Below are 23928 nucleotides of genomic sequence, written 5' to 3'. Positions count from 1 at the left end.
TAAGAAAGCAGTAAACTGCTACTAATATACGCAGCGCCAACGACTGGATGAACCAGACACCAGGAAGTACAAGTGCCTGATGAAGGTCCAATATACGACCGAAACGTTGCACTAAACCTCTGGCATCAATTTTTGATAAAATAAAACCGAAAGATTTGCTAAAATCATCACATTGTGTGCCGAATATTTATTTACTGCTATATTAGACTTTTTACGGACGCGGCGACACTAGTTATGTTAACTTTAATTTTTTTTAACATTGCTTTATGGAAAAAATGGGAAAAAGGGAGTGTTTGAACATTAAACATTTTTTTTTTTTGCAACATTAAGAAAAACTTTAACTTTTTTTTTTTTTTTATTAGTCCCCCTAGAGGACTTAAACCAGCAATCATTGGATCGATTGCATGATATACTGCAATACTAATGTATTGCAGTATATCGCTATACTGACAGTCTCCTTTAAAGCCCTGCAAGAGGCAGGGTTTCAAAGGAGTAAAAAGATGGCAGAGCAGGGGGCCCCCAGGCTGCCATAACATGCATTATGCGGGGGGCGGGGCGATGGTATGTTGGAGGGAGATGCCCCCGTGAATCTATCTATTTAAATGCTGTGGTTGCGATTGACCGTGGCACATAAGATGTCAAACGGGCAAAATCATAGTGATCTTTGACTCCGCCCGTTGCAGTGAGGTTTCGCCTGTATTACACAGCCTTCACCTGTTAAGTATAGAGCGCGTTCAGCCCGTGAGCCCGCTCCATACTTCCCTTTAACGGCTGTCACGTACATGTACGTGGCATGTCATTAAGGGGTTATTTATTTAAATGCGAGGAAAACCACTTTAATTCCAAAAAATTGTGTTTAGTGTTGAAATTACTTGTTTTTTCATCTATAAAAATGTAAAATTCTGAATTAGATGGTCACTGTAGTATGAACAATGTTTGCATAAATCAATAGTACAAGCAAATATTAGAGACTTTGTAATATGTCTTATTAGGGAAAACTGCCTCTTTCTGCACTTGTGAGCAACTTTTACCCTCCCCCTGTTTTATTCACAGCTACACTGCTCATTACTGCTGTATGGTGTTGTCTGTGCTGCTTCTGTGGGTATGCTACAGAAACTAACAAAACGGCTCAAGAAGTGACATACACTTCTTTTTACGGGGCGTTATTTGAAAATGAGGCGTAAAATCCAGAGACAACCCATTTAGCCCCCACTGAGTTTGTATGTTCTTCCCTTTTTATATAGATTTCCTTTCTAGTGTCTGCTTTTCCTCATTGCAAAATATTTAGATTATGTAAAATTTTATGAAATTCTGTAGATTTCAGAAATGCATTGTCAACAAACCTTGTGTAAGAGACTAAAAGATTAAGCAATTAAAAATTTGCTGATATGAGCCTTGTTACAACTGCCATCAGTAGTCCATTTTTTTTCCAGAATAATGTTGCAAAATACTCTTGTTTTTTGTTTGCAAAATGTAAAAATTGTCTTACATCAAAGTAAATTTTTTTGATTTTGGCTGCTATAAAATCTATAATTTTTTCTTATATATATTTTGCATGTCTGCATACGAGGGCTGTTATTTAGTCAAAACTTGTGAGCGGTAATGAGTGAATTTCCCGTATCAAACTGGCCGTCAGATTCGATTAGATCAGAATAAATTTGTCTCAAATCGATTGTGCCACGATTTCTCTGAAAGGTCAATTAGGATCATATCCAACCTCTATCGAGCTGTTCAATGCCAAGGCAGCATTAGTGACATCAATGTAACAGCAACACACAGTATATGGCTATGGGTAAATGACTGGTAGCCGGTGGTAACAACAGCCTGTTTAAAAACACTGTACTGTCATATATTTTATGCTTTTTAAACTTAAATAAAACGGTCCAAAAATGATCCCTTTTTGGCGGCGATGCCTGACGGTGTTTATACACACACGATAGTATCGGAAAAAGCAATGGCTTTTTAACAAGCGGTCCATGATGTCTATTTTAGAAGGCAGTGGCACGCTATCAGCACCAGGATAATACATAGATGTGTGGTACGCTATGACGGAATCCTTTATGGACAGGTCAGGTATTTTCGGGCAGGTGTCTCACTGATAGATGGTGTTCTTTCTTATCCCTCTTTTAGGACACGTGTAGGAGGAATTACCACTGTCGGTACGCAATGCAAGAGACACAACTTCTTTTGTTCAACTTCTTTACTGCAATGAACAGGTAACAGGAATTTCTCTTGTATGGAGCAGACAGGAATCCTTTCGATCCCGCTGGAAGTCCCCCGGAAAGAGGTTGTGCCTGACCCCACGTTGCCAGGCTTGGCTACGGTCACGCCGCTGTCAGTCACAGTGGGAGCTACCAGGGTAGGAGTCACACTCCCGGCCCATGGGTCGCGTTGTGGGAATGAGTGAACTACCCGTACCTACTGGCACCGTCACGGGTGCTTGCGGAGCTATCCGCTACCTTTCGCGACAAACCCTCTCTCTCCTCAGTCGGCGGTCCAAACGGTGGACCCCCTAGGACGCAACTGTACTGGCGGGTTGACGCTAAGGTTTCACAAAGTCCAGTTAATAGTCCAATAAAGTCCCGTTAACCCAACCTTTCCTTCTGTCTGCTCCTGATCCAACAAGATTCATCAACAAAAGTTCCATGCAAATGTAACAGTTGTTTACACTCTGGAGGACACGCAGGGACACTGGCGCGGTTAATGAGGTAGCGAGCCTGTACTAGGCCTAATTCAGGCTAAATCATCCGAGGATAGTGTAAGGCTAGTGTTTAAAGTACTCTGTGACCAGGATAAACAAGGGCCGTACTTCTCTTGGAGGGTCAGGCTGTAATGTGGTTACTGGTACTGTCCCTGGGAAGATCTGAGGGTCCTAGTTAGGGGCTACGGGGTGTGGCTTGTACCTGTAGCGGATGCTGAGGCTCCAATCCGATCCTGCTTCGGTCAGTCCTCTGTTTGGGCGCACCCCCTGTTTCTCTCTCTCCACTGCAGGGAGACACGTTCCTCCTTTCGGTCCTCTGCTGCTGCCACACTGATTTCCCTCCTTGCTGTCGCTGATCCGGCAGCCCTCTGTGGTTCTGCCTCTTGTATCCGCGCTGTGGGTTCCCCTCTGCTCGTTCGGCTGGGCTGACCTTACTTTCCCCCTTTTAGCGTTCTCGCTCTTGCTTCCCCTGCTCCTTCCTCCACACTCTCTCCAGCCGCGCTCCCTCACTTCCGCCCGCCTCTCCCGTCCTCTCTCTTCATCCGGTCTCCTCCTCCTCCCCAAGTCCCGGCATCGCGAGACTTCGCCCTGCTTCACTGCTGGGCCCATGCGTCATGGCTGTCGGCAGTGCGGCCGTCGCCATGACGCCCAAGACGCTCGTCCGCTCTGGAGCCAAACTCCCGAGCCGCCCGGCAAGCCCGTGTCCCTGCGTTGACCCCCGGGGAGAGGTAAGTACGGGTGCACCCTTACACTTCCCTCCTGGTTATCAAGTGCAGTTCTCTGCACTAAACTTCATAGTCTTGCAAATAGGCCGGTTGTCGGTTGCGGTTACACCTCTGAGGGTAACGCAATTCACGATTCACTTCCGCTGCAGGGATCTCCGCCCCCTCCGTTGGACGGCCTGTCTCTGTCGGTAGTGGTTCGCAGATTACACTAGGGCTGTTGGATGGAACCATCAACCACCTATCTCTGTCAGTATCTGTCGGTGGCGTATTCTGCGGGTCTTCTTGTCTTGCTGATGTAACTGCTTCTGGTGTCAGAAAGGTACATGGCCGCAACAGGTTGCGATGCAGCCTCCGGCTCGGTCCCTGGTCACTCTCTGGTCGCGCTTCATACACAGGAAGCCCAGGATCAACGCGGTTTATCACCACATATGGTTGCCTCTCACATTGGGGCTCCAGCTTACAGCCACGTGCTGCCCTGCGATTCCGCACCAACACTCGGTCCCCAGTATGAAATGCTCGCTGGCGTTCTTCCATAGGGGGCAGGCTCTCCGTGGGCCGAGCTCTCTCCATGACGCCCTTCGCTGCACTCAACCGCCGTTAGTGTTCCTGTACCCATTGCGATGGGGAACGGTTGACTTCCACCTCCGGCGTCTCTAACAAAAGATGCAAAGGAACCCGGCTGGGTCGGCCGAACATCAATTGATATGGGGTATACCCGGTAGCTCTATGCACAGTGTTGTTATAGGCCCATACCAGGTCGTCTACATATTCAGGCCACCGTTCTTGCCGTTCGTCCCCCATGGTCTTTAATAGTCCGAGCAAGGTGCAATTGAATCGCTCACAAGCTCCATTCCCTTGTGTGTGATACGGAGTCGTTCTGGATTTTCGAATTCCGTGTAAAATACACAGCTCATGGAACAGATCCGACTCGAAATTCGGTCCTTGATCTGACAAGATGCGTCTGGGGCACCTATACGGACGGATAACATGCTTCCAGAACACAGCTGCGGTCATCGGAGCTGTCTGATCCCGCGTAGGTATCACCACTGCAAATTTTGAAAATGGTCCAAGCATACTAACGCATATCGGTGCCCCGAGGTAACTTCCTGGACTGTTAAGAAGTCTACTGTCAGTAGTTCTAGTGGCTCACCCGTCACAATGGTCATGGGTCTCTCCGACTGTTCTGTTGCCTTGTGTAGGACGCACTCGGTGCATTCCTTGTAGACATCTCTCATTACTTCTTCCAGGTTTGGAGCATAGAAGTGATTCCTGATGATCTGTACAGTCTTTTCCACTGCAAAATGACCTTGGTTCTCGTGCATCCACTTACACACTGGCTTCACGTCTGCTATGGGTAAGACCAACTGCCATATGTCACGATGTTCCCATGGGGCCCACACTCTTCTATACAACACTCCATCATGGTGTTTTAGTCGTTCCAACTGCCGAACCAATGCTTTAGCTGGTGCTGACAACCTGCTTCGCTCTGCTGCCGTAGGCCTTCCCGGTCGATACACCCACTCATCGACTAGTTGGATGTCCGGATCTTGCTGTTGCCGCTTCTTCCACTTCGCCCTATCATAAATTTCAGTCAAATCTCCAATCCCTTGTATGGCTGTCACTACCGGTTGCTGCTGCAATGGGGGATGAACCACGCGTAGTGGGGGTATCCCTACTTCCACCCGTTCATCAACCACCTCTCCGCCAGGAGTCTCACACGGCTGTCGGGAGAGTGCATCGGCGTTGGTATGGGTCTTACCGGGTTTGTAACGAATGGTTTAGTTGAATCGAGCCAGTCGGGCCATCCATCGTTGTTCCATCGCCCCCAGTTTTGCCATTCCAAGATACACCAGAGGATTGTTATCCGTGTAGATTTCCACTGGACTTCCGACCAGGTATTCGGCAAACCGTTCGGTAACAGCCCACACAATGGCCAACAACTTGAGCCTGAATGAGCTGTAATTGGTCGGATTGCGTTCTGACAGTCGCAAACTACGGCTACCATAGGCGATAACGCGCCCCACATCTCCTTGCTGCTGGGCCAAGACCGCTCCCAGTCCCTTTAGACTAGCGTCAGTGTACAGTCGGAATGGCTGGATGAAGTCTGCAAACGCGAGGATGGGTGCTGTCACCAGCCGAGTCTTCAACGCTTCAAATGCCGCTTGTTGTGGCTCCTGCCTATGGTCCCCTACCCTGGGGCTTCGACTCCCCTTCTTTTGTGTGGGTTGTCCACAGACGAGATGATTAAAGGGACTCGCAATTTTTGCGAAATCTCGGATGTACCTCCGATAGTAACCGACCAATCCGAGATAAGCTCGTATTTCCGTGGTGTTCTGCGGAATAGGCCACTCCTGCACGGCTTTGATCTTATCTGGGTCAGGTGCAATTCCTGCTGCATTCACGACATGGCCTAGGTACTTAATCTGCTGGCGGCCCAGTCAGCATTTACTGGGTTTTAGTTTGAGTCCATACTTTCCCAATCGTTCCAACACGACCTGTAGATGCCGCAGGTGTTCTGGAAAGGTCTTTGAAAAAATGACAATATCATCCAAATAAATCAAGACTGACTCGTAGTTTAGATCTCCCAGACAATGCTCCATTAGACGTTGGAAAGTACTGGGCGCATTTGTTAGCCCAAACGGCATCCGGTTGAATTCGAACAAGCATGAGGGAGTGATGAACGTCGTCTTCTCCTTATCCGCTTCCTTCATGGGTACGAGCCAATACCCACTGGCTAAATCGAATGTCGTGTAGTATCGAGCCTCCTGCACGGCTGTTAAGGATTCCTCCACCCGGGGAAGTGGGTAGGCGTCCCGATGAGTACAGGCATTCAACTTACGGTAATCGACACAAAACCGGAGTGACCCATCCTTCTTCCTTACCAGGACAATCAGGGCTGCCCATGGGCTCTGACTCTCTCTGATCACCTTCCCGTGTAACATCTTCTGGAGGAACTCTTTTACCTCCCGATACAGAGCAGGAGGTATATTGCGATAACGCTCCCTGATGGGCGGTGCCGCCCCCGTGTGAATCCCATGCTCAATGCTAGTGGTGCATCCAAAACCTTCTTCATGCTGCGCGAAAACCCTGCCGATGCATCGCAGAAGCGTCCTCAGTTGTTCCTCCGACCTGGTATCTGGGGCCACCCCCATCCAGTCAGAGTTGGCTCCACAGTCGGTTAGTCCGTTCGTTCACATCAGCCTCACTCATTGCATCTTCTGACGATGTCTCCTTTAGAGTTTCGGCCATGGACGGGTCCGTCACGTCCTCTGACCTAACCATCTCAACATTAGCTAGTACCGTGCCGGCCGGTATTTCGACGACCCCTAGGGTCGGATTCAGCACTCTGACTTTCGCCATGCCTTTGATTATCCGACACACTGTTCTTCCTACCACCGTGGGTTGTGTACTCGGAGGACTTAGCATTGGTTCTACCATGACCATTGCATCCCTTAAGCGATGATGGGTCCCTACAGAAAGGGGAATAGTGACTTCCTGTCGAGGTGGTACTTGCAGCACCACTTTACCTGGGGCCCTCACCAACCCCACTCGGCGCTGAAGTGTTTTCAAGTCAGCCTGCCGCTTGTAGATTTGATGCACATGAAATAAAGCTTGCCGTGCGGTCTGATCGGTTGCCAGCTTCTCACACCGGACACCGCTCGTCTCATTGAACATCATGCCATGTATTTCCTGCAACACATTCATGCCAATTATAACAGGTATACCCGGCCTTACACAATTATGTACTACCACAATACCAGCCCGGGGGAAGTTACGATTAAACACTTCTAATTCTAACCACGTAACCCCGGCAATGGGAATTGGCAGGCTATTAGCCGCCGTAAGTTCGATCCAGGGTGCTTCTAGAGTCTGTCGACCTTGAAACTGTTCATGGAACAACTGATAGGTCATGGTGGTTACCTCTGAACCAGTGTCAATAAGGCAAGGGACTTTAACCCCCCCGATCATGGCTGTAACTACGGGGCATTTTCCTGTCAAAAGTTCCACCCTTCTTTTTGGGCCTGTTGATGGAATGCCCGCAGCTTGGCCCTCAGCGGCGGGGTACCGTAGTTTAAAGGTGGCTGTTCCCGTCTTGGATAGCGTCTCATCCTGCAATCTCTGGTGAAATGACCCGGCTGATTACACTGCCAACAGCGTCGAGGCACTCCTTGTGTCGAACTGGGTGAACGAGGGAGCTGTTCCGGTCGATCGGCCATTACTCTCAATTGAGCAACATCTGTTTTCAATTCCCTAATAGCTTCCTTGACATCCCGGGGGAATTCTGTGAACACCGCTTCTGGCCGTCCTCTATCTCTTGGAGGTGGCTGGGGGGTACCCACGTTTTGCAGGGCCATGCTAGTCTCTCCCAACTTTTCTCTGTAAACTTCAAGTGCTTCTCGTAACACCTCCCTCATTGTGGCAGTAGGAGTTACCCGGACAAGGTCTCTCACGGCGCTCCTCATGGTCCGGCTGTCCAGCCCGGATACAAACTGGTCTCGCACAATTCGGTCCGGCTCTGATAAGGCTGCGCACCCTGCGGGATCCTTCCTTACTAGTCAACTCCACATTCCTTGTAGTCCTACCGCGAATTGCTGGAGTGATTCACCGTTCCTCTATACCCTGGTATAGAATTTCTTCCGCAGATCGGTGGCTGAGGTGACATCTCCATAGAGGGATTCCAATCGGCTGATGATTGCTTCTAGCGTATTGCGGTGTTCTAGCGGTAAGACCAAGATAGCTTGTCTAACGTCCCCTTCGAGCGAGTTGAATGCCAGGTCGGCTTGGTGGGTCACAGGTACCTGGAATAACCGGGCCGCAGTACGAACTCGTTCCGTCCAGTCTGCAATCGATACGCTCTTTCCGTCAAACTTGGGGATGTTCATTAGAGCGGCTCCCATGGGTATCATGACGGCCTGTGTCGGCGGTAGTGTTCCGCTGCTGGACGGCTCCATTGCGGCGAGGCTTCAGATCCTGCCGACTACGCCAATTATGTAGGAGGAATTACCACTGTCGGTATGCAATGCAAGAGACACAACTTCTTTTGTTCAACTTCTTTACTGCAATGAACAGGTAACAGGAAATTCTCTTGTACGGAGCAGACAGGAATCCTGAGGTTGAGGACTTCGATCCTGCTGGAAGTCCCCCGGATAGAGGTTGTGCCTGACCCCACGTTGCCAGGCTTGGCTACGGTCACGCCGCTGTCAGTCACGGTGGGAGCTACCCACTACTGACAGCCTATCCCAAGGTAAGAGTCACACTCTCGCCCCATGGGTCGCGTCGTGGGAATCAGTGAACTACCCGTACCTACTGGTACCGTCACGGTTCCTTGTGGAGCTATCCGCTACCTTTCGCGACAAACCCTCTCTCTCCTCAGTCGGCGGTCCAAACGGTGGACCCCCTAGGACGCAACTGAACCGGCGGGTTAACGCTAAGGTTTCACAAAGTCCAGCTAATAGTCCAATAAAGTCCCGTCAACACGACCGTTCCTTCTGTCTGCTCCTGATCCAACAAGATTCATCAACAACAGTTCCATGCAAATGTAACAGGCAGTGATTCATCAACAACAGTTCCATGCAAATGTTACAGGCGGTTGTACATCTAATGACTTGATTGTTAGCTAATGTATGTTCCCTCTACTTATACTTGACACCATTGTGAGTTTGTCATAGCTTGAGAAAGGTTCCTGTTGAACTTAAACGTTGCTGTGTTTTGAGGTGAATAAATCCACCCTGTTTTTCATCTGTCTAGGAGTCCTGGTGCCGTTACTATATTCTACGTTGTTTTTCTATTCAAAAAGAAGGGGAACTGATTCATCCCCTGGTGACGAGCACATGGCCTGATTTTCTGGAGTTGTGGAGTGCTGTGTTTACTTGCTCTTGTTTCGTGTTAACATTTTAAAAGTTAAAAAAAAAGCAATGTAAAAAAAGTTAATTAACATAACTTGTATTGCCACGTCCATAAAAGTCAGAGCTATAACAATATAACATTATTTAACCCACATGGTGAATGCATTAAAACAAACAAAAAATTTAGAGAACAGAATCACTGTTTTTCGGTCATCTCCCACAAACAATGGAATAAAAGATGATCAAAAAGTCTCATGAACCAATAAAAACGACAGCTCGTGCCACAAAAAAAAACAAGCCCTCACACTGCTGCAGCGACGGAAAGAAAACAAAATGTATGGCTCTCAGATAATGGCGAAACAAAACCGCGCGGTGATCTCCATAAAAACTAAACCCAAAAAACAATGGAGAAATCTGTTTTTTTCCTATTTCACCCCACAAAGAAAGTTCTTTCAGTTTCCCATTTCATTAGTACAATAAATGGTGCCATGAAAAACTACAACTCGTCCTGCAAAAATCAAGCCCTCATATGGATATATCAACAGAAAAATAAAAAAGTTGTGGCTTTTGGAAGGTGAGGAGGAAAGAACAAAAATAAAAAAATTCAAAATGGCTGCGGCAGGAAGTGGTTAAGGTCTGATCCCCACAATTGTATTATGGCTCATTGCAGGAGGTGTATATTTAGGGCTTACTAACGGGATTGTATCTTGGCATTTGAGATCAGAAAAATAAAGTAATGGAGGGCTCATTTTTTACTTTGCTAGAGCACACCCTATCTATCTGCCTCTCACATATCCATCTCATTTATATGCGAAGTTCTGCAGCATTTTCTATCACTATGTAGTGATTTTCTAGTGAAATTTTATTTTTGTGCTGATTTGGGTTGAAAGCTAAAATTAAAAAGTTATTTTCAGTCAGTTGGTTTGGTGTAAATGTCTGTCACAATACGGCCCTCATCCAGTCTAATTTGTACATGCAGATAGTGAAGCTTAATGTCGCTGATTGTGACCCCAGCGATCAGATTTAATCTGTGATGGAACTTGAGAAGTGTTGAATTCCCCTGCAGCGCCACCACAGGAGAAACTAAGCATTACACAGTGAAATCAATAAGAGACTTGTCCTTTCTTAACTTAGAATTCCCCAATAGGGTATTTACAATGGGTTTCTTATACCAGACAACCTCTTTAGGTTATAAAGGATTCTTATTTACTCCAGAACATCTAGTTTTAGAAAAATAAAGTTACATTTCCACCTCTCCATTGTGGTAATCTGTTACTAAGACTTTTACTTAGATGAATTGTGTGCTACAACATTTTCTAAATAATTATAGAGAAACCTTTTACTAAACAAATATTAGAGATTTTCAGCTGCAATATGTAAATATAAAATTTTTTAATATATATTTAGTTATTTATTTATTTGGAGGCTTTGCTGCAGTGATTGGTATAATGCAGAGCAGGGGACCGTTTATGACATACCGTAAGCATTATGACATCACTGCAGGCAGTGATGTCATCAGAACAATGGAGGGTGTGGCATCTATAGCAGTGACATCACAATGGCGTGAAGTTCTAAGGACCCCAAGCGCGGTCACATCAGTGCCATATCTCGAGTTGATGCTGATGCTGAAACTTCACTTGGTTTTTCAAAGAGCGAATTTGTGCTACAAAGCGACTACTACATCATCTGTTCAGAGCACTTAATCACCAGTGCAACTTCTGAACATCGTGGTAGATTCCCTCTTATTTGAGGAATCCCGTTTTTCCATTGTTCCTGAATTTAAACATCAAGCCGCCTGCTACAAGGAACAATGAGTTACCGAGAACTCTTGCAGCTTGCAATAGACGAAAGTTCCCGGATAAATCAAGGTAAGTGGAACTTGTTATATCAGATACATTTAGGCTAGTTTCACACAAACGTGTCCGTTTTGCATCCGCAAAAAATGCACCGTTTTTCAGTTGCAAAAAGGGATGATTATTGGCTTTCGGACCAAGGGCGGCGGTATTTCTCAAACAGCGCAGTTTGTGAACTGTTCGCGTGCTGCTGTGGTGACAGTGTATCGTGAGTGGACAAATGGCACCATTGGGAATAACGGACATGGAAACTACAGAGCACCACGTGCCATGTATTTGAGAGGTGAACGTTGGCTACCAGACGTGTGTCTAATACAACAGTTCAGCGAACCCGACTGCGTATGGGACTCCGAACCCGACGGATGGTCACTGCTCCTATGTAACAAAGGTGCATCGGAGAAAATGGCTTCAATTTGCACGGCAGTATTGGTCTCAGAGCACCGATGATTGGCAAAGGGTTGTCTTCTTCGATAAATCACGTTTTCTGCTTCATCGAAAGGATGGACTTTACAACCATTGCTGGAAAAAGCTGGCTGCGACGTCAGCGTCTAGGGTATTTTTCCATGGCATCCTCTGGGCCACTCATCCACATGGAAGGCTTTGAACCGATTTAGATATGAATCCATCGTTACAGATCACATCCACCATACATGCTGATTGTCTTCCCTGGAGCAAATGGAATCTTAAAGCAAGACAATGCGACATGTCACACGACTATAAATGCCCGACAGTGGTTGGAAGAGCACGATCAAGACTTCCAAGTATTTCCCTGGCCCCCTATTTCTCCAGACTTGAACCCAATTGAGCATCTGTGGGACCACGTCAATCGTGTTGTTCGCTTTATGGATCCTCCCCCACGCACACCCTCCAGTAAATGTTGGATGTATGGAGTCAGCGAGGCTCCACATATGAGACCACTGACCAGCACCTTATTGAGTCACTCCCAGCCCGTCTACTGCTGTCCGTGCTGCACACGCCGGTTACTCTGGATATTAGTAGTAGTTATAATAATGTGACTCGACTGTGTATATATTCATAGTATCAAAACGGTTGTCCAAGATTAGAAAAACATGGGAGCTTTCCTCTAGAAAGAAGACCACGCGAGTCCATAGGAAATGTCTGGTATTGATCTTTTTTCCCATTTTTTCCGTACATAATTAATATATGTTATACACATTGTTTCACATCTAGGCATTACTGATGGAAGATTAAGATCTGGACATAGAAGGCGTCAGAGTGTGGAGCAGGATGAAGACCATGACAATGTCCCCGACAGGAGACGAAGACGTGGTCAAGTTCCACCGCGCCGTAGGTTGCAGCAAGAAGGAGCGGACAGAAGCCGGTCCCCATTACGACCTGAGCCAATAGAACAGTCTGAAACGACAAGTGGCCGTCGTATTAATAGTGAGACCGAGCTCAGAATTCCTGGAGAATCCCAGCCTGGGTCTACTCCATCAACTACTCAGGAGAGATGCGAAAGGCTGGAGGAACCAACACAAGACCCCAGCACCAGTGAGCCGCTACCAAACCAGCAGCCATCCAGAGAAGGAAGCAGATCTCCTCAGCAAACATCTAACAGGCTGGTGGAGCCAACACCAAGCACCAGTCAGCTGCTTCCCAACCAACAGTCGACAACAGAGACCACAGACAGCAGACCTGTGCAGAGAAGACAACGTCGGCGAGGCAGGAGAGGCAGGCAGATTGATAGACTCCCATCTCGAACCTTTACTGAAAACGAAGACATCCAGTCCTGCACTATATGCCTAGAGGACTATGAGATTGGAGAGCAAGTCACCGTTCTGCCATGTTCCCACATATTCCATCTGCCTTGTATTGCACATTGGATCCCGAAAAATCCACGCTGTCCTTTGTGCCGCGTCCATGCCTTTCAAAGAAAGAGGAGGAGATAAGTACCAACAGTTGTGGTACAGAAGAAACACCAGCAGTACAGGTATGATCACTGACATCTATAGTATTTTTGTGAAATCATGGCTGGAGCTTCGGCACCAGTATATTGCTGAGTGATTATCGTCTGGTCTGATTATTTTTTGTTTTGTCTACAGTACCACCTAGTCTTCTTCATCATCTTCACCTTGGATGCCAGAATCTCAATCTGCACAGAGACCTAATAATAAAAGATCCCTGATGCCGTTTCCCAGAATCCATTTATGTGATACTGGAATTTCCCTTCGGGGATTAATAAAGTTATCTTATCTTATTTTATGCCTGGGACTCCCTTCTATCTTGGATATTTCATATTCCATCTCGGTTGGATTGGCGTTTCGACTACTACTACATTTTGGCCTAAGACTTACATTACGCCTTAAAACTGGTGAGAATGGTGGCGTTCCCATGTTTACATAGGAGCAATGTAGTCCCCAAGATTACAATATTTAGGGTGATTGATATATATTGTAAAAATAAAAAGCACAGAAAAATTACTCTTTTTTTAGGGTATGTTCACAAAAGAAGTGCAAGTCACTTCTTGGGCCGCTTTTGGAGCCGTTTTTCCTAGACAATATTGAAAACAGCTCCAAAAACGGCCATAAAAAACGCTGAAAACCTTGAAAACAGCTCTGTATTTTCAGATATTTTTGAGTTTGCGTGTGAACATACCCTAATTTCCATCAATGTACAAATGAATAGAAATTAATTACTAACATATACACCATCCAGACATAACATTAAAACCACCTGCCTTGTGTAGTCCTCCTCGTGCTGCCATAATAGCTCTGACCCGTTGGGACATGGATTTCAGAAGATCTTTAAAAGTGTCCTGTGGTATCTGGCACCAAGACGTTAGCAGATCCTTTAACCCCTTCCTGCTCCTTGACGTTCTATTCCATCATGTTATGGCAACAGGAGGCCTAACAATGGACTCCGGGTTTGTCATCTACGGAAGCCTAGTTTGTCCTGCCTTAGGTTTGCTGTCAGTGAGTAACTGACAGCACTTTTACACTGCACTACGCATGTAGTGCAGCGTATTAGAATAGCGATCAGGGATTCCTGACTTCAAGTCACCTAGTGAGACAAAAAAAAAAACAGTTGTATAAAAAACCTTTTTTCAATATTAAGTCCTTTATTTAAAAAAACAAATTGTTAATTAATAACTATTTTGTGTGGTATAACCATCTGCCTTACACCACATTTTCTGTAATTTTTTCTGTTTTTCACTGAATGTATCAACCAAATTTTACCACTAACATAAAGTTCAATGTGTCCCCAGAAAACAGTCTCGGAATCACTTGGATAAATAAAGGCATTCCAAAGTTATTACCACATAAAGTGACACATGTCATAGTTACATAGTTACATAGTTAGTACGGCTGAAAAAAGACACCTGTCCATCAAGTTCAACCAAGGGACGGGAAAAGGGAAGGAAAAAATTTCTACACATAGGAGCTAATACTTTTTTGTTCTAGGAAATTATCTAACCCTTTTTTAAAGCCATCTACTGTCCCTGCGGTAGGCTATTCCATAGATTCACAGTTCTCACAGTAAAGAAGGCTTGTCGCCCCTGCAGGTTGAACCTTTTTTTCTCCAGACGGAGGGAGTGTCCCCTTGTTTTTTGAGAGGGTTTTAAACATGGAACAGGATTTCACCATATTTTTTGTATGTGCCATTAATATATTTATATAAATTAATCATGGCCCCCCTTAGTCGTCTTTTTTCAAGGCTAAATAGGTTTAATTCTTTTAATCTTTCCTCATAACTTAAATTCTCCATGCCCCCTAATTAGCTTCGTTGCTCTTCTTTGTAATTTTTTCCAACTCCAGGGCATCCTTTCTATGAACTGTAGCCCAGAACTGAACTGCATATTCTAGATGAGGCCTCACTAATGCTTTGTAAAGTGGCAATATTACATCCCTGTCCCGCGAGTCCATGCCTCTTTTAATACACGACAATATCCTATTGGCCTTTGAAGCAGCTGATTGACACTGCATGCTGTTATTTAGTTTATGATTTACAAGCACAACCAGATCCTTCTCAACAAGTGACTCCCCCCCCCCCAGTGTAGCTCCCCCTAGGACATATGATGCATGCAGGTTGTTCGTACCCAGATGCATAACTTTACATTTATCTACATTAAACTTCATCTGCCAAGTGGATGCCCAAACACTTAGTTTGTTTAAATCCGCTTGCAATGCATGAACATCTTCCATAGACTGAACTATATTACATAGCTTGGTGTCATCTGCAAAAATAGAAAAAGTGCTATTAATCCCATCCTCTATATCATTAATAAATAAGTTGAATAATAGTGGTTCCAGCACTGAACCCTGGGGTACACCACTTATAACCGGGGACCATTCAGAGTAGGAATCATTGACCACAACTCTCTGGATACGGTCCCTGAGCCAATTCTCAATCCAATTACAAACTATATTTTCTAACCCTATAGCCCTTAATTTACCCATTAGGCGTCTATGGGGGACAGTGTCAAATGCCTTTGCAAAGTCCAAAAACACTAAATCCACAGCGGCCCCTGTGTCTAGGCTTCTGCTCACCTCTTCATAAAAACAGATTAGATTAGTTTGACAACTTCTGTCCTTAGTAAAACCGTGCTGGCTGTCACTTATAATACTATTTTTTGTCACATAATCCTGTATATAGTCCCTCAATAGCCCCTCAAACATTTTCCCCACAATGGATGTTAAGCTTACTGGTCTATAATTACCCGGGGAAGACCTAGAGCCCTTTTTGAAAATAGGCACCACATAGTCCCTTGGCACTATTCCAGTCACTAGAGATTCTCTGAATATTATGAAAAGGGGGCCAGAAATAACTGAACTAAGCTCTTTAAGAATTCTAGCGTGTATCCCATCTGGTCCCGGGGCCTTGTGCACATTTATTTTATTTAATTTAGCTTGGACCATATCTACATTCATCCAATTCAATATATCAACTGATATATTAACAGCACTGGCACCGGCTACATCAGCTGCTCTTTCTTCAGTTGTATATACAGAGCTAAAGAACCCATTTAGTAACTCTGCCTTCTCTTGATCCCCTGTGACCAACTCCCCATTACCACTATCTAGGGGTCCTACATGTTTAGACCTTGGCTTTTTAGCATTTATATACTTGATAGATTTGTTTTACTATCCTTGGCCACCTGCCTTTCATTTTGTATTTTTGCTAATTTTATTACATTTTTACAGATTTTATTAAGCTCTTTATATTTTACAAAGGCTTCAGATGTACCCTCAGATTTGTATTTTTTAAATGCCCTTTTTTTGTCATGTATTGCCCCTTTCACAGAATGTGTAAGCCATGTGGGATTTAATTTTAGTCCTTTATACTTGTTACCTATAGGAATAAATTTTGCACTATAATAACCCAAAGTAGATTTGAAAATCTCCCATTTATCATTTGTCCCATTATTTGACATTAGTTCTTCCCAGTCTATATCCTGAATTGCCGCCTTCATCCTGGGGAAATTGGCTTTCTTAAAATTAAATGTTTTTGCCCTCCCAGCCTGCGTTTGTTTTTTACAGTATAGGTAAAATGTAACTATATTGTGATCACTGTTACCGAGGTTTTCACGAACATTGACGTTCCCAACAAGCTCTGCATTATTAGAAATGACCATATCCAACAGAGCTTCACCTCTAGTTGGGTCTTCCACAAACTGGCCCATAAAATTTTACTGCAACAGGTTGAGGAAATGTCTCCCCTTAGATAATGTCAGATTAGACAAATGGGCTCTGAGCCTTAAGGCCCAACCTAGGCTTCGTCATTAAGGGGTTAAGTCCTGTAAATTGTGAGTAGGGGTCTCTATGGATTGGATTTCTATTTCCAGCAAATCTCACAGATGATCGATTGAATTAAGAATATGGAGGCCAGGTCAACACCTTGAACTCTTTGTCATGTTCCTCACATCAGTCCTGAATGATTTTTGCAGTGTGGCGGGGGCATTATCCTGCTGTAAGACAGCACTGACATTAGAGAATACCTTTACCATGAAGAGGTGGATTTGTCTGTAGCAATGTTTAGGTAGGTGGTCTGTGTCAAAAAACAGTATGGGAATATAAAAATAACCACCATAAGTTCCCCATAGAAAATTTTGCCATAATCTGTCAAATCAGATGAAATTCTAGTGTTGGGTCCCAGTGACTCCAACTGAGGGGCTTGCATTTAAAAAAAAAAAAAAATCATTATTAGTTTTTAGCATTGGATAAAGCAAAGAAGAAACAACAGGAACCTCTCAAAGGAACCTCTCAGAGGAACCTCTCAGAGAGCGGCGCTGTGCTCCGTATACTGTAGGAGCAGTAGTACAGCGAGTACATAGAGTACAGCGGGGCCAATCACATGACGAAGAGTCGTGTCGTCACCAAAGAAGACTGTACAACTAGACTTCCGGTTCCTCATCAGCGCTATAAAAATCTATGAAAATCTCAGAAACAGCACAAAGGGGGACGGGAATGTATATTAGCGAGTTTACTCACATGTAGCATCTATGGCCGCGGGCCATTGGTTCCACTCACCTCCTGACGCCCACAGCCATGGATCTGTGAGCGCTGGTCCCCATCTCACTTCCGCTCCGCCAGGGTGACGAATGGAAGACGGCATTTAACACCCGTGACGGGCACTACGAATACGTAGTGATGCCCTTCGGACTGTGTAACGCTCCTGCAGTGTTTCAGGAACTCGTTAATGATATCTTCCGAGATCTCGTCTATATCTGTGTTGTTGTTTATCTCGATGATATTTTGATTTTCTCCCCAGATCCAACGACTCATCGGAGGCATGTCCGTCAAGTTCTACTACGATTAAGGGAGAATCATTTATACGCCAAGCTGGAGAAGTGCCTCTTTGAGAGGAGTTCTCTGCACTTCCTGGGCTACATCATATTGGATCCAGGTCTCAAGATGGATCCTGAGAAAGTGAGAGCTGTCCTGGAGTGGCCACGTCCTCAAGGTCTGAGGTCCATACAGCGTTTCCTGGGATTTGCCAATTTCTACCGGCAGTTTATCCCAAACGTCTCATCACTGACATCGCCTATTTCCACCCTTACCAAGAACGGTGTGAACGCCAAGGTGTGGACCCCAGAGGCAGAGTCCACATTTTTTAGTCTCAAAAAAGCCTTTACTTCTGCCTCGATCCTCTATCATCCTGACTTATATATACAGTTTTCTTTGGAGGTGGACGCCTCTTATGTTGGTGCAGGCGCACTTCTGTTCCAGAGGAGCCCCAAAGGAAAGGCAGTAGTATGTGGCTACTACTCAAGACTTTTTTCTTCTGCAGAGCGTATTTACTCTGTTGGGGATCAGGAGCTACTGGCCATCAAATTGGCTCTGGAGAAGTGGAGACATCTGCTGGAGGGCGCAGCTCACCCCATCCTAATCTACACCGACCACATGACCCTCACCTACCTTCAGTCCGCTCAACGACTAAATCCCTGTCAAGCCAGGTGGCCGCTGTTCTTCACCCGTTTACAATTTGTGCTCCACTACCGTCCCGCTGACAAGAATGTGAGGGCCGATGCCCTGTCCAGGTCATTTGAACGGATGACACGGTGGAGTCTCTTCAAACTATCATAGACCCGTCCTGCATTATCACTGCCAATCCTTTGCAGGTTAGAGACATCCCTCCGGGGAGAACTTTTGTTCGATTAGCAGGCAAGAGAAGAATTCTCCGATGGGGACACAGTTCTAAACTGGCTGGGCACCCTGGTGTTCGTAAAACCCGAGACCTGATTGCTCGTCACTTTTGGTGGCCCACGCTGCCCAAGGATGTTGTGGACTTTGTCTCTTCTTGCACGGTGTGTGCTTCTAAAAAGGTTACTAACTCCAAGCCTGCCGGCCTCCATCAACCTGTGCCTATGTTAGGAAAAGAAAAAACAAAACCTGGTAAAAAGGCACTCGGCTCAATAAAGTCGCAATTTAATTATCAAAAGTTTATTAATATATATTTAAAATGATGCAATCTTGCACAAAAACCTACAAACAGACATCACAAACCCGGCCGAGTAATGAATGGCAAAGAAATCAGATTTAAGAAAAATTCTCATAGTATCAAGTAGTAAGTTACTTCAATATAGGCCACACAAGTGGATATATCAGATACAATGTAGTGAATGGAGGCAACGTACTAACCAAGGTAATTTACAAATTACATAACATCCATGGATATAAGCAAACCTGCTGATCAGATAGCAGTATACAGATGGGCTTACTAGCAAAGATATACATGCAATGAACCCATAGAGCACATGAATATATGCAAGAGTATATACTTATCAATAGGTAGTATATGTGGAAGTCCATAGGGTTCTCTACAGATGAAAACGACCAGGTCACTCCATGAGAAAATAAAGCTCTCGTGTCTCCTCAAAGCTCCAGTGTAAAGTAACTGCAGGCAGCAGATAGAGATCAGTCCACTCCGTGCCGTTCCTCTGTAACCTCCCAGCACAGGGAAAGATAATCATGCAGCAGGTGTGTCGACACTCCAACATGCGAGAGTCCACAGGACCAAATCCCCTACTGGGACAAGCAAAAGCAGGAAGTGGCAAGAGCCGTATCCTCCACAACAGGGCAAGTGCTAGCAATGCGTTTCCCAGTTTTGACAGCTTGTATTGCCAGTAAGGTTCACACTTAGATGAAATATCCTTGTGTCCTTGTATCCAGCTCAAAGGAGTCTTAACTCCAAATAGGAGGGCAGGAGTGCAGGAGTGCCGGAGTGCGCAGCTTCCCAGCTTTCCGTCCGTTCATCATGTGCTACGTCCAAGTCTCATGCATAGTATCCATGTGGGTTAGTTACCTCCAAGTTGCCATTCACCGGTATGTGACGTCACAGAATTGCCAACGCGTTTCGTCACAGATGTGACTTCCTCAGGGCGTGTATTACAACATCAGAGCCAACCCTCTATATCAAGGGATTGTTAACCAAAAGTATTTGTCGAGTAGTAATACACCTATTAACCCTAGTGCCTAGAAAATGGGATGTAAAAAGCCTGAGCACATATTTGAGCTCGGACCTAGCACCCAGGGGCTTAAGACGACGTATTTTACCAGCAAGCCACCTATGCAGTGAGGAATTCCTGAAGAAATGGGATGATGAAACACTAGATCATATTAAACGACTGATGACCTTGATTATAGAGGTGGAAGGTGAACAACTTAAAAAGATTGATGCAGAGATCACTGACAGTGTTAGTAAGCTGGATGAATTTAAATCACACCCTGACTTTGATAAACTAAATATGAACCTTAAAAAGGAGGTTGAGATAGAATTGAAAGTTATATCTGAGCGTAAAAAGAAAAAATTTCAGAGGGATAGCTGGGATTTCGAACATAATCAGATTTTCTCATTTAATACTAAACCGATGGATAATACGAACAATAGAGAGAAAAACAGGACAAAAAATCAACGGACACGACAAAAAAGACAACAGTCTACACGAGCAAGGGCACCTTCATATGATTATGACACTAGTGAGTACACCTCGAGTGATAGGGAGGAGAGTGGTAGAAATATTCCCCCACTAAAGAACCAAACTACACTAAAATCTAGTAATGTAAATCATGTTGGTTTTTTAGAAAAAGAAAAACCAGACGAGGGAAGAGTCACACGTGGGAGAAGCCGTCAGAGACCAATATAAACGAAACTCTGGGCTTTGAAAATAACGTTATTAATCTAACTGATTTCCCCCTAACACAAGCACATGTCTCTCTTCTGAATCGCGGCCTGTCATTTGTACCGTCTACGGGCGGCAATGAGTTTGAAGTATACAAGGATATTCATTTCTTTGTGCGAAAAATGCTCTTACGCCTCTACCATAGTCGTGGAGCAGGCCCCCCTTCAGATGAGACCCTGCAAGGTCTGGTTCAAGACTTTGAAAATAACCTCACTTCAGAGGAAGAAATAGCACTAGGTGCGTTGGAAGAACTAAAGATCGAATCATTGGATCGTAATATTAATGAGATTATCATTCCAAAATTTACTAATTTGAAACCCACTTGTCTTACTATGCCACCAGTTTCCTCTAATCGATATGTGAGAGCATTTATGGAAGGGATTGATCGGGACCTAAGTACTATTGACTGGTCCAAACCAACTGAACACAACCTCTCACAAAGAGAACGTGTGGCCCTTGACGAACTTTGTGATATGAAAGGGATAATAATTAAGCCTAGCGACAAAGGTGGTAAGGTGGTGCTCTTGGATGAGGAATACTACACTGGTGAGATACTAAGACAACTGGGTTCACCCAGCTATAGACGAATGAAAGATAACCCTCTATCTGAGATTACTCAGAAACTGAACAGAAAGTTACAATTTGCTCTTGAAGAATACAAGGACACAAGGATATTTCATCTAAGTGTGAACCTTACTGGCAATACAAGCTGTCAAAACTGGGAAACGCATTGCTAGCACTTGCCCTGTTGTGGAGGATACGGCTCTGACTTGCCACTTCCTGCTTTTGCTTGTCCCAGGAGGGGATTTGGTCCTGTGGACTCTCGCATGTTGGAGTGTCGACACACCTGCTGCATGATTATCTTTCCCTGTGCTGGGAGGTTACAGAGGAACGGCACGGAGTGGACTGATCTCTATCTGCTGCCTGCAGTTACTTTACACTGGAGCTTTGAGGAGACACCAGAGCTTTATTTTCTCATGGAGTGACCTGGTTGTTTTCATCTGTAGAGAACCCTATGGACTTCCACATATACTACCTATTGATAAGTATATACTCTTGCATATATTCATGTGCTCTATGGGTTCATTGCATGTATATCTTTGCTAGTAAGCCCATCTGTATACTGCTATCTGATCAGCAGGTTTGCTTATATCCATGGATGTTATGTAATTTCTAAATTACCTTGGTTAGTACGTTGCCTCCATTCACTACATTGTATCTGATTTATCCACTTGTGTGGCCTATATTGAAGTAACTTACTACTTGATACTATGAGAATTTTTCTTAAATCTGATTTCTTTGCCATTCATTACCCGGCCGGGTTTGTGATGTCTGTTTGTAGGTTTTTGTGCAAGATTGCATCATTTTAAATATATATTAATAAACTTTTGATAATTAAATTGCGACTTTATTGAGCCGAGTGCCTTTTTTACCAGGTTTTGTTTTTTCTTTTCCTAACATTTCCATGTCTGGTTGGCACCGTATATATATATATTTACATATACTGAGCTCTTTAGTCCAGAGATCCTTGTTCTTTTTGTTTATATATAACCTGTGCCTATACCCAATGCCACCTTGCAGCACATTGTGATGGACTTTGTCACTGACTTCCTCCCTCAGCAGGATACAACACTGTCTGGGTGGTGGTGGACCGGTTCTCGAAGATGGCACATTTTATCCCGCTGACCGGCCTACCTTCTGTTCCCCGAATGGCGAATCTCTTCATCCAGCACATCTACCGCTTGCATGGCTTGCCCTTCACATTGTGTCCGATCGGGGGTTTCAGTTTACCTCGAGGTTCTGGAGGGCTCTCTGTAAACTCCTGGATGTGATATTGGACTTTTCCACAGCCTTTCATCCCCAGTCCAATGGGCAAGTCGAGAGGATCAACCAGATCATGGAGAATTATCTCCGTCACTTCATTTCCTTACAGCATGATAACTGGGTACAGCTTCTTCCATGGGCCGAGTTCTCGTACAACAACCACACAAGCGAGTCCACCACTTCCACTCCGTTTTACATTGTATACGGTCAACATCCTAGAGTCCCTCTTCCAGTGTCTACTACTTCTCAGGTACCCGCTGCTGACTCTGCATTTGGGGACTTCCCGTAAATCTGGCAACAGACCCGGGCATGAAGCGAAAAGCGGATACAAGAAGAGAGCCGCCGCAGTATTTTCCAGGTACCAAAGTCTGGCTGTCCTCATGGAACATTCGTTTGAGGGTGCCTTCATACAAGTTTGCTCCCAGGTTTCTCGGTCCTTTTGAGATTCGGCAACAGATTAACCCTGTCTCCTATAAACTGCGGCTGCCTCCTACCCTCAGAATCCCCAACTCCTTTCATGTGTCCCTCCTGAAACCAGTGGTCCTGAACTGCTACAGCAAGAATTCCTGTTCCACAGCTGCTCCCAGCGGTTCTTCTGATGTGTTCGAGGTGAGGGAGATCCTGGACTGCAAGAGGGTAGGAGGAAGGACTTTCTATTTGGTGGACTGGAGAGGGTTTGGTCCTGAGGAGAGGTCCTGGGAGCCGGAGGAGAACCTTGATGCCTCTGCTCTTGTTAAGAAGTCTCTCTCTCGCTCTAGTCCCAAGAAGAGGGGGCGTAAGAGGGGGGGATACTGTAGCGTCCAGGGCCATCGGGTCCACTCATCTGAAGCCCGCAGCCATGGATCTGTGAGCGCTGGTTCCCATCTCCTTCCCAGGAGACGCCAGCGCTCACTTCTGGTACGATCTGCTCTGTCCCGTAGGGTGTGCGCGCACACTCGTGCCCGCTCTTAAAGGGCCAGCGCACGCACATGTAGGAAATCACCATCATCAACACACATGATTTCCTGGACTATAAGAAGGGCCCAACCCATCTGATCCTTGCCTGAGCATTGTTAGTATACCCCAAGTCTGTCTTTCAAATGGTCCCTTACTGTTTCCCGCTCCAGTTGTTACCCGTGCCCTGTTACCCGTTCCTATATCCCATACTGTCTTCTTGTTCCTGTGCCTACTAGTTGGAGTCGTGTCTACTTCACCTGTGTCATCCGCCACGTCCTGTGTTACCTACCTCCAGCTGTGCCAGAGCTGCGGCCACTGTCTGGGCTATCCTGGTACCCTTGTGCGGGACTTTGTATTTCTGGGGTTCCCTGTTGTTTGGCTAGCTGCCTCGCTGCTATGGCGG

The 23928-nt window shown here is 45.4% G+C and overlaps 1 protein-coding gene across 1 annotated transcript; it reads left to right on the top strand.

The window, feature by feature from the left end:
* The first annotated feature begins 10943 nt into the window (after positions 1 to 10943).
* LOC142664922 (uncharacterized) lies at positions 10944 to 13070 on the top strand. Its single transcript, XM_075844371.1, has 2 exons — positions 10944 to 11140; positions 12317 to 13070. The coding sequence occupies exons 1-2, from the start codon at positions 11083 to 11085 to the stop codon at positions 13033 to 13035; spliced, it is 777 nt and encodes a 258-aa protein (XP_075700486.1). The 5' UTR covers positions 10944 to 11082; the 3' UTR covers positions 13036 to 13070.
* Positions 13071 to 23928: the final 10858 nt, after the last annotated feature.

This window comes from Rhinoderma darwinii, chromosome 12 (genome assembly GCF_050947455.1).
Source record: "Rhinoderma darwinii isolate aRhiDar2 chromosome 12, aRhiDar2.hap1, whole genome shotgun sequence".
NCBI lineage: Eukaryota > Metazoa > Chordata > Amphibia > Anura > Rhinodermatidae > Rhinoderma > Rhinoderma darwinii.
The sequence above is the reverse complement of the archived record's forward strand: the minus strand, read 5'-3'. Positions and strand labels throughout refer to the sequence as shown.